This window comes from Taurulus bubalis (assembly GCF_910589615.1).
Source record: "Taurulus bubalis genome assembly, chromosome: 8".
Classification (NCBI taxonomy): domain Eukaryota; kingdom Metazoa; phylum Chordata; class Actinopteri; order Perciformes; family Cottidae; genus Taurulus; species Taurulus bubalis.
Window position 1 is genome coordinate 4,792,350 of NC_136596.1, and position 12,297 is coordinate 4,804,646.

The following is a 12,297-nucleotide window of genomic DNA, read 5'->3' on the forward strand; positions in this document are numbered from 1 at the left end:
GCAGATGTTCTTGACAAACGACTACTCAGAAAACAATGAACTCCAACATCCTCCATATATTTGATTTAATTCAAATAAATAACCTATGATCAAAGCGAACAATATAAGGACACTGAATCAAATATTTGGCAAAACAATACAAAATATGTATTGACGGCACTGGTCAAACTGGTGTATTTACAGAGAGATAGATGACTGTGTGGACGTGTGTGTGTGCGTATATGTGTGTGTGTGTGTGTGTGTGTGTGTGTGTGTGTGTGTGTGTGTGTGTGTGTGTGTGTGTGTGTGTGTGCATTATGGGTGTGTTCTCATTCCACAGAGCAGAAGTTATCTAGAGCATTCTCTCGGGTCTTGGGGAGCTCACGCTGCTCCAGTAGTCGGTACTGGAAGGAAACGCGGTTGATATAGTTCCCACTGGACACCAGCCTCACCACCGAGTTATCACAACCAATCTTCATCTGGGCTGGAGAGAAAACAGAGAAACAGATACTTTACACTGGCCTAAACACAGAGCAGCCTTTGTTCTCTAGCCGGCTGGTGTCTGTGTGTTTGTGTGTGTGTGAGTGTGGAGGGCGCCCAGAGCATGGTCAATCAATAACGATAATAAAATATAGTATGAATTGTATGAATTGCTCATTCCGATGTTCATAAAAGATCCTTGATATACTCTTTTTCTGTATTCATCAAATACATGGCTTGTTTTTCAGCAAATATAGGAATGTATTGGTGTACCAGGTGAAAATCGAGATCTAAAATACAATTTTCATGGCAAATATTACACCATGAGGGATATTTTCTTATTTGTTAAGGTATAATCTGCAGCATCGTCTGGTAGAATGTATATTATTGGAAGCATATTCTGTCCTGTCCTCGCCAAGAGAGGACCATGCTGCTGTTACACTGTGGTGACGTGCAGCTGGACTTTAAATTGTGTTTATCAATCGAAATGTACCAAAATGTGTTTAAAAAAAAGTCTGCAATTTCCAGCCAAAATAAATAATAGTGAGCCAAGGCTCATAGTATAGTATAACATAGTATAATATAGTCATTGTCAGATTTTCTCCTGTTACAATACAAATCACAGCTTCACATCGGAGGGAAACAGAAAGGGCTCAGACTCACCGAGCCCAGTGAGGGAGAAACAGAGGTCAGCCATGGGGAACATCATGGAGGTGTCCACCCCATTCCCCCCTAGCAGCTCCACGTAGTCACCTGACCCCGGACAGCCCGCCCACAACTGTCTCTGTAAAAAGAAGTAAACAACAAAATATTCTGGTGCTGAAATGCAGCAGTCCATGTTTCTACGTCTGCATATTAAAGTGCCATGTGTTGATGAGCAGGTTCCAGTTGTGGTTGTACCTTGCACATGCAAGTTCTTCAATTTGTTATAATAATAAAGAAGTGAGAAGGAAGACTAGAATTACCACCTCATGGTTAAAGGCCATAAGTCAACCTGCCAGGTTGCAGTTTTCATCCACGTGAGTCCTCACTTCATCATTTTAGGCATACAAATTCAAGATGAAAAGAGATTTTGAAATTAGCTGCGGGAAAAATGCATTTGTAGTCATCAAACCTGTAATGCTCCACTAGCATTTCATCAATATTCCAGAGATACCTTTATATTCCAGCTTGGTCTGCATACTGTTACTTCTTGTGGTATTGATTAGAGAAATAACTAGAAATACTGCTAAATTTAATGTACTCTAATCTTTTATAAAATATCTGATATTCTGTTCATAATAATACTATAAAGCTGAAGGGTACCTCAAATGTCAATCCAAGGTCTATTCTATTTTGTATCCATATCCTCTTCTTTTATCACATTTTTTAAAACATAAAATACGACTACAGCTTTGTCCGCATGTCTTCACACAAATCATCTTAGAAAGTGTAACGCTTTCGGCTTCCCTCAACACTCCAGTGGGTAAATGTCAGATTATTGTATTTGGCCCAGCATAAGCAGAACTTTTAGTTTATCATAAGGTCAACAGTCAGATCAGCTGCCTCCATCTTCAGGAATTATTTTGTTTCGCTCAGCCTTATATTATTAACACGGTTTACACCATTTCTGTCCTTCGCTGACTTAAAGAGATCTGGATTCCACGTGGTGTTGATCACCTAAGTGTTGTGCCCTCACACAGGTGTTTTCACTTTGCCTAATTAGACCTCTCTCCAAGGAAGTCGGATCAGATTTAGTTGCACCTGTCAGAGCGCAGCAGCAGCTGACCACAGCAGTGTGGGTCCGGTGGGTTTTGGGCGACTCTCCAAAACTCTTCGTCGTTGTTATTTTTTGAGAAGTTCACTGCTGATGTTTTTCAGTTACGATACCTGTTTCCAGTCTTTGAGCTCTCTCAGCGAGAAAGCAAATAAGCATATCCAAATATGTTGAACTATTCCTTTAAGATTAGCACACTATAGTCAAATCTTATATGGCGTTTTTTTTTTAAATAAAAATGCAGTATTCATATTGTATTCAGGTCACACACGATTAGATCCTTCACCGGGAGGAATCCCCAATGAGGTCACCTAACAACGTTTTGTCACGGACATACACGTATTCATGCTTTCTGGTGTTGTAATGTTATGTCTATTCATGCAAAGAACCAACACCCATAGGTGCAGCTACATGTTTGGTCCGTGTTACAAATGCAATGCATACAGCGCAGGTCTTGTTGTCACAAGCGAGCCCTCTGCCAGGTTTCCCCTCAACCCGTGTATCGCGTTCTAATTGGCTGCTGCTCCCACGAAGGTTTCCTAATCTAGCATGTTAAATATATAGCATGTTAAATATCTAGCATGTTAAATATCTAGCATTCTAAATATCTAGCATTCTAAATAACTAGCATGCTAAATAACTAGCAATCTAAATATCTAGCATGCTAAATATCTAGCATTCTAAATATCTAGCAATCTAAATATCTAACATTATAAATATCTAGCAATCTAAATATCTAGCATGCTAAATATCTAACATTCTAAATATCTAGCAATCTAAATATCTAGCATGCTAAATATCTAACATTCTAAATATCCAGCATTCTAAATGTCTAGCATGCTAAATAACTAACATTCTAAATATCCAGCATTCTAAATGTCTAGCATGCTAAATAACTAGCATTCTAAATATCTAGCATTCTAAATATCTAGCATGCTAAATATCTAACATTCTAAATATCTAGCAATCTAAATATCTAACATTCTAAATATCTATCAATCTAACTATCTAGCATTCTAAATATCTATCAATCTAAATATCTATCAATCTAAATATCTAGCATTCTAAATATCTATCAATCTAAATATCTAACATTCTAAATATCTAGCAATCTAAATATCTAGCAATCTAAATATCTAGCATGCTAAATATCTAGCAATCTAAATATCTAGCATGCTAAATATCTAGCATGCTCCCAACAGTTCACATGAAGTCCATATCATTAGTTCATTTAAAGAGGACGTTCAGTAAAGTGAGAATACCCGTCAATGAGAGGTTTCTATAACTGACAGGTGTGTGTGTGTGTGTGTGTGTGTGTGTGTGTGTGTGTGTGTGTGTGTGTGTGTGTGTGTGTGTGTGTGTGTGTGTGTGAGAGAGAGAGAGAGAGAGTCTCACCTTTGGGCTGAGTTCATTGCTTTTGGCCTGCCCAAGGCTCAGCTCTGTCAGTCGGATCTCCACGGGGTAGATGATGGAGAAGCTGCAGTTCCTGCGCTGGTGTGGCATCACCATGGTGAAGCTGCCCTCTGGACTCTGAGACATGATGTTACAGGCTTTACACACACACACACACAGGGAGAGAAACTCATTACTGACACATCATGTTACAAATTAGACATGATCAAGGCTGACTGCGGGGAGGGGACACAATTAGGGCAGAGCATGGAAATACAATTACATTTCTGATGACAAAGATGAGAAAATAACGACATTTGAATTGATAACAGTATGGTAGACTAGACAGGCACCGGCGGGAGTCGGAATGGTTTACTCCCACGGACATGTTGTTCATTTAGAAACATGTTCGTGGTGAAGGAGCCGTGCCAATCAGAGCTCAGGAGAGAATATTAGAATACATATCTTTGAGTGTTATTTGTTCCGCAAGATTTGAAGATGAAATTCATGACTTTTTACTGTTGTGTATGTGTGTCATTATTATTGTTTTAGGTTGGTCACTGTCACTCACATACAAAGGAGCTGACTGAATATAAATACATCTTTTATTTAGGGTAATAATTGTTTGTTAAGTTATGTGTTCTATGTATATGAATGTTTTATGGCCACTTTTGCTGACCTTGTGACCCAATGGAGTCTTGGGATCGGATCAAACCAAAGGAGCAGAATTGTAGACAGCTACACTTAGTGCTCAATATATAAATGTGACCTCACACATTGGCCTGAGATTTATGGACAATTCCCTACAGATAATCCATTTAAACTCCTTCTTGTGTGTGTCGGTGCTCTTTCTTTATCCGTCTTTGTCTCGCAGCTTCGCTGTGATTGTTATGTTGCTTGACACAGGGCTAACACCGTGTTTGTCGAGCAGCTGGAGGACAGGTGCATGCCTCTCATTCAATCTCTTCCTGTCGCTCTCGGCCTTGATTAATGCTCGACCAGGCGCAAATGTCCAGGAAGAGCACACATGCGTGTTTTTAAAAAAACACACACATAAAAGTAAATCGCACAAATCAGATTTTAAATGCAAGGCCTTGGAGCTCGATAGGATTTTTCAATTTTACAATATAGCTTTTTATGGATGCTGTGTCGGTTTATTTAGCTTTTCAGCCTTCTAGTGACTTCAAGGAGGTGCGGTGGGACTCACGGAAGGGGTTGTGTAGCTTTCTGACAGCGAGGGTGAAGCCACTGTCGGGGCTGTGAATGCGAAAGAAGATCATGGCGACGTTCTGAGAGGAGAGGCTGGAGGCTCCCGGTGCTGTGGAGGAGCAGTAGTCCGTGTAGCGCTGGTGGAGAGGGAGCTGGTGGTCCTGCCTGCTGGGGAACTTCTCTCCCTTCAGGACCCAGCCGTCAAACATCTGTGGGAGGGAAAGCGTAGTTTCTTTACTTCACCTGGAGAATGTATACGCAGCTCAAGTTAACATTTGATGAACATTTGCTGGCTTGCAAAAATAAGAAACGGAGTATATCAGTTTTACTGTTGATAAACGTGTGTGTGTGTGTGTGTGTGTGTGTGTGTGTGTGTGTGTGTGGTAGAACGGGTCGTTCTCTAGTTGCAACACTGGCAATTAGATTTGATCCTGATGAGCAGCTTTCTGTCATCAGTGTATGAATGTGTCTGAATAATGGCATGTAGTGTAAAGCAATATAAATATAGCTATGTAGTATATTTGAAAATCCATATTAACTGAATTACAGTAGTCGTTGATTAGCAAACAAATATATAAACCAATTTAGATTGAGATAAAAAGGCAACTTTATGTTAGGTGTCTTTTTTAAGACATTGAGTCAAATACAGTTTACAACACAGCGTCTACACTGATTATATTTCAATACAACCATAATCCAACATGGATTTATGAAATGAAATGTATACAGATACTGTGTTCCATAAATAAGACGTTGTTTAGCATCGTTCTCCTGATCTGTGCAGGTCGACCCAGCCTGTAACCCCAGTCTGTGATAAAAGTTGATTCCTGCCGTGCCTTTTACCACTTAGGCCCACATGAAATGACTCTGCACTGTAACTGGCAGGCTTGGCTGCACAACTAAAGCCTTCCCACACATGCTCTGAGTAATGTGACCAATGCACAGAGGATCCGGTGGGGTGTTTGGCCCTTTTGAAACGCCGCCTTAACGCCGCTTGGCACCCTTTTAATCAAACAGGAGGAGATGAAATAGAAATTCAAAAGTTTGAACTTCCCGTCCTCCACTCACAAAGAGGTCGGGGGCGATGCGTGGGTGTTATTTTTTGGTGAGAGGAGCCAACCTTGATGAAGTCTCCGGTGCTGCAGTCGATGTTGACGTCAGACAGCTCCAGGCCGATGACCTCATTGGGCTCAGCGATGATGAAGGCAGCGCAGGCCAGCTGTGGTTGAGACGCCACGAAGGTGAAGTAGCCGTCGGTGGCCAGCATATCCAAACATCCTGCAAAGAACACACACACACACACACACACACACACACACACACACACACACACACACACACACACACACACACACACACGTATTCACAATGACAGAGGAGACTCACACAACACATCACACATCTGTTGACCACCAGCAAACAGGGATTCGGTGTGATCTTCAAAGATCGGTCATGAACTCACAGTGTGATTTCATAATCAGCTTTATGGTCAAACACACAACGTGCTGGTAGTTTTTCCTGTTCTGGGGAGTTTGAGCCAAAATGAATAATTACGTGTTTATTAATTCTGCTGGTAATGGACTTTAAAAAAAAAAAAAGACTATTTATTTCTAACATGTTTTGCTCTGTGTATTCACTACATCCAATTATACTTGCATGTACATTACTGCATGTAGTACCATGTACAGTAGTTGCAGGGATGGATTAAGTGATTCATTGATTGATTGAGTATAAACAATGTGTTCTGCAGTTCCTGCCTGCACACTAGAACTGCAATGAACATCTCTGCACCAAATGTTTTAAATCCATCACTTAACATACTTTTAATTATGCAAATAGCCACTTGTTGTTTGCCAAGTCGGTAAGCATAATCATCCACTGAACTAAAGACATTGTTTACTGCAGCACTTACTGAGAGGTCTGCGGAACATAAAATCCTCTGATTCTCTTTTCTGGTCCAAACTGAGCAGAGAGTATAATCCATCTGTAGCCTCGTTGTCCTCCTGAGTCAAAAAAACATAACGGAAATGGAGTTTTTGCTGTAACTCGTGGAAACTTTCAGAAATGTATTGATCATGAATCAAAAAGCCTCACCTCAATGTAGCGACTGAGCCCCGTCCTGGATGAGAGGGAGACCAGAAAGAGGAACAGCTGTGCGCGCAGAGCCACCGACATCCTGGAGTGCGTCTCTCGGTAAAGTGTTTCCTGAAGCTGGAGGAGGGAATAACGGCGCTGTGTGAGAGGTGGCGGCTTTTATAGCAGCGCAGACACACAGGCAGGCAGGCCGACACCAGAGGGTCACTCACAGGCACGGAGGCGCGGAGGCGCGCGCCCTGGAGACTCTTTGCAATCGTGGTGTGAGAATGTGAGGAGTTTTAGCCGACGTATGCTTGGCTCTGTGTGAATTCATAATTTCCATCAAAAGATTAAACGTCATGCTGCCAATTGCATATACATAATATTGATTATTTCGTTTCATTGTGTGGTGCAGTTATTACATCATGATGGCACTTTATCCATGCACACAAGAAAAACAATTGCAGGTGCAACATTTATTTATCATACGTTTTTTTTTTTTTACATGTTACATATTTTATTGGCTCATTTACACATTCTCCATTGGATGAATGTGTATTGTCTCTATGTCTATCTAATATTGCACAGGCTAAAGCATGAATTGCATATGTTCACATTTTCTAAGGGATGAATATTTGGCACACATGAGCACATACCCCGCAATGACCTGGGTTCAGTTCCCAACAGCAGGAGCTCAGGCATTCAAAATAAAGCACGGTGCAGTGTTTGTGAGTGGGAAGTGAGGGGTCTAAAGGTCAGAGAGCCAGCTTGTGACTGGAGCCGCAATGGCCTGTGAGGTAACAGGTGGAACATCTGTAGATCTTTGCCTCAGAGCAAATGCTGACTGGGGAGGAAACGTTTCTGATAGCACTGATGCTGGATTAAGTCAACTGTCAATGTTAATACCCAATGTGTCTACATCGAAGCCGTACGCTCTTGGGAATCACCGTCACAAACAATCAGCGGCGGGCCATCAGGGCCCAAACAGAAGCACAAATTCATAGCTATTTTATAATGTAATTGTTTTTCACAAATACACTACATGCATTATAATTATTTGACCTATTAGCTTATTTTCTCATTGCACAAGCTCCTGTCTTCTGGCTGCGTGCGGGCGGCTTTGCAGCTGGTTCAGATTTCTTATCCAATCAGATTTCACCTCTGTTTCTCTCTATGGTAGAAAAGCCGGTTAAACTACATGGTGACGGCCAGCTAGGGGGGTTCTGTGCGTGTGATGCTTCACAGAGACAAGGAGCAGCAACAGCAGCACCCTGAATCTGCACACTCCGGTACAGTAGGTGGCGGTATGCACCTAGTCAAGTTGGTTGCGATCCGCCATTTAAACTTGAAGAAGAAGAACTTTCTGCAACTTTCTGCGCCCAGCTGTTAAATAGTTGATCCACTGAAAGCGCAGGTAGAAAATCCACGGCCCGCCACTGCAAACAATCAATCATGGTCATCCAATACAGTTAGCGAAACAGTCAAGAAATCTTTGTCCGATGTTTGTCCGACTCTTCCACCCACCCACACGTCCACCTATCTTTCTCACTGTTTGACAGTACGTCACTAGCTCTGTCCTTTGCAGTCACGTGGATGTCTTTCATTTGTACAGCCACAACGAAAAAGGACACATTTCGTTCCCAAGTAATGTGTCATTAACAGTTTGTGAGGCCGGGCTGGGTCATCACACATCTCCATTTTAGTGAAAAAAAGCTTGAGATCCTGGCTGTTGTTGTTTAAGGAAACTTAAAGAAGACAAACCAAACTTTTGCAGAGGATCAATAGAAAGCATACTGACTGGAAACATTAAAAACCGGCATGGGATGTGTACGGCCCAGTGCAGCGGGTGATTGAAACCGCTCAGTACATCATTGGTCCCCATCTACCGAGCATCAGGGACATTGGTGACGAGAGGTGCCTGCGAAGACCCCAAAGGAGATCACCCTGCTCCCATCTGGCAAGCGTTATAGCAGCTGCTGTTCCACGAGAGCAGCTTCTTGTGAGACTCCTAAGTTCACACATAATATAGTTAAGTTGTAGTTTTGTTTTTGTGTGTTTTTCTTATGTAGCCAAATGGAACCACAAACTGCATTTTGCTGCGCAACCATGTTGTACTTAAGCAATAAGGTATGAGAGGCAGTACTATATCGTCAATAATGTACTGTTCAATAATTAAACTGTACATTATTGTCGATACAGCACTGCCTCGAGTATTTTATTGCTTTTATAATACGGTTACCTGCGACTTTATAAATAGTAATAGTAAGCTCCCTTTCAGCACAAAATAGTTGTAGCCACCAAATGTTGTGTATCGCATTTCAGCGACAGAGAAAATAATCTCGTATGTGTATGGCGGTCAAGTCAAGCCCACAGAGATAATCACATAATCAGACCAGATGATGATCTACTCCTGGTGTTTCCATTATTTTGGCAGTGACTGGTTGTTTAGTGTGTGCTTCTAGTGTCGATCCCTGCATGTCTGCATGAGGAGATATTCACAATACTTGTTTAGTTCATTCTTGACCAGGGATCCACCTGCTCCACCTGGGTAACAGGAAGCCAAGGCATTACATCGCACAGCTGTATCCAAAAGCAGAGTATTAAAGACATCTTTTGATAAAACCAGAGCAAACTGTGGAGAACACAAACAACAAAACAGTCCAGCTTGTACAGCTAAATAAAATAAAAGAGAGAGAGAGAGAGAGAGAGAGAGAGAGAGAGAGGGAGAGAGAGAGAGAGAAGCTGTGATGCAATCTGGTTGGTAGTGACATGGCAAATTAATTTAGATGTGACTAATCGTTTGTGTCCATGCTGCCTTTGTGAAAGGTCAAACCCAGATGTAGTGTAGGAGATGACGATCATCCCGTCAGCGTTCATTCAGCCTTTTTAGCCCACACTTGCTCTCATTCATCTGAAATAAAGAGACACTCTGCGTGAAACTCTGGCCTGCAATTATCTCAAGCTAATGACGGCTGACATGTTCTCAAAGTGATGAAGGTCTGAGATGCCACACAGGACGACAAACCAAAAGAAGAAGGAAACAACAATGAACATATTGAATAACATTTGATGACCTATTCAAGGTGTATTACTTTCATTTAAAAGCCAGTGGTCAGTGATGATAATTAGTCCTTGTGTTGAGAAGATGTCTGAACCTATTAGCCAGGGTCTCGCTGCGAAAGTGTGCTCTGCTAATGTGAATGACAGCTAAGGAAACGGAAAATAGGAGCAAAACACTCGATGGTGTGTGTGTGTGTGTGTGTGTGTAGGGGGGGTTTCATGTGCTACAAGTGCCTGTCCCTTGGCGATGCTGCGATGTGTGTGATGTGACGCCGTGATACATACTGCAATTGTTTAAATTCAATTTATTTAATGAATCGATGGATTTTAATGAACACGTAAACCCACAGTCACATTTGACTGCTCTGAATGACGAACATATATATGAGTTATGCTGGTTTATTCACAGAGTTGACCTCCTAATCTAATGTCATATAATCACATCTAACCTCTGCATATTACTGCCACACAGTATTTAGAAAGGAAATGCAAGAGTGGCGGATAAAATCAAACACACAATTACATGAAAAGAATGTGACAGTATTCAAAGTATGCAACGTTGTATGTGTTTTAATGTGACATTAAAACACATACTTATTAAATCAGCTGTTAGAATCAGTGAATTTAGTTTTGGGAGAGAAAAGTTGGCAAATGTTCCTACTCTGATGTTGAATGAAATCAAATTATGACTAATTTTAATATGATAATTAATTCAGGAAGCTTCATTTCCTCACTATTGAAATTAATTCAAGTGCCAGCTGCCTCACCAATACAAACGACTGCAACACCATCTGCTGGCAAATGTTGGAACAGGTATATATATATGTATATGTATGTTGTTTATGGGTGTGGGTGGGGTCTATGGGGTTTATAACAATGCAAGATATGCACATGAAATACGGTTCACTTTTCAATGCAACTGCAAGTAAAGTCAAGAACCGAACTTGGAATATTCCTTAAAAAGCATTCAACGAGAGACAGAAGCAGCTCATGAAACCTTAAGTGCTGTGATTTCGGAAAAGGCCCTCTACGTCTGATGGTTGGCTCAGCCGGCCAGATGTGACCGTCACCGCTCCATGTGGTCAAAGTTAAACCACAGTGATTGTTGATTCCAGACATTAGCATCTTAACCCTCCTCCGTATCCCAGCATGGTATCCCAGCATGCAACCTCCTACTGCACACCTGCTCCCTGGCAAAGATAGCACATAGCTAAGTGTTTTTGCCTTGTGGCTCATTGTGTTACCCCTGTCTCTCTCTCTCTCTCTCTCTCTCTCTCTCTCTCTCTCTCTCTCTCTCTCTCTCTCACACACACACACACACACACACACACATACACGCGCACACACACATACACATTTATATTACCCCGTGGGGTCCACTGACTGGTAGCACCCTGGTGGGATCCACCCTTTCTGAAGGGTCTAGAGTCATGGTTTTAACTGCTACACACACACACACACATGCACACACACACGCACACACACACACACACACACACACACACTCACACAAACTTCTGGTGGGGATCTGTCCGTCAACACAGCGGTCCAGCGCCGGCTCTCCTGCCTGCCTGACCCATTCATCTCCTGCGGGGGCCGTAATGAGCCGACCCTCCCCGTTTGGACCGACCTGACAGAGAGAGATTACTTTAAAGTCTGCATGGATTTTCTCCCCTCGTCCCCTCCTCCCCATTCCTCTCCCCTGAAAGTGGTTAATTCAAAGTGCATTAATGAGGAGCGATGGATAACACACTCTTCCTTTAATTACCTTCCAGCGGAGTTCTTCGGGGGAGGCCTGGTGACTCCCATCTGATGCTGGCCTGTTTGTTTGCTCCTTTATTTCACACATTTTGTAGTCAGGATAAATGATAGCAAAACATTCATGGACCAGTCTTAGACTTACTCTACATTAAGGTGACAAATAGTAGGATATAAGCCTCTTTAATTCAGTTATTCTCTTTAGAGTAAATATTGTTAAATGTCTAACACAACCTTTCCCATATCAACTAATTATTAGCAAGGTCACTGGACAAACCATCACTCTAATGTATCGATACCATCCGAGATGTGTGCTGATTTTGCCGAGGTATACATACTGGAGAAGAGCTTTGGCCTTTGTATGGCAGCACACACACTTGTGCAATTGTGCAGCGATGATTGATGGCGGATGCAGAAGATGAGAATAATTCTACATAATAGTATAATTACAGAGCACACTGTGGAATAATTGTTCTGGAGCATCAGGGGACCTCTTTTTTTTCAAAGGAAAACACAATCAGACAGACTGACGCAATGAGAGTGCAGTGGCCCAACACCTAGCTAAAGGGCAGAGAGAGTTGAACACA

General features: G+C 41.9%; 1 protein-coding gene across 1 annotated transcript; it reads right to left on the bottom strand.

The window, feature by feature from the left end:
• Positions 1-308: 308 nt before the first annotated feature.
• On the bottom strand, positions 309-6,991 carry LOC306739694 (corticotropin-releasing factor-binding protein-like; the record flags this gene model as incomplete). Its single annotated transcript, XM_079221736.1, has 7 exons — positions 309-463; positions 1,123-1,243; positions 3,611-3,765; positions 4,815-5,025; positions 5,937-6,094; positions 6,729-6,819; positions 6,911-6,991. 7 exons carry the CDS (start codon positions 6,989-6,991, stop codon positions 309-311), a joined length of 972 nt encoding a protein of 323 aa, XP_079077862.1.
• Positions 6,992-12,297: the final 5,306 nt, after the last annotated feature.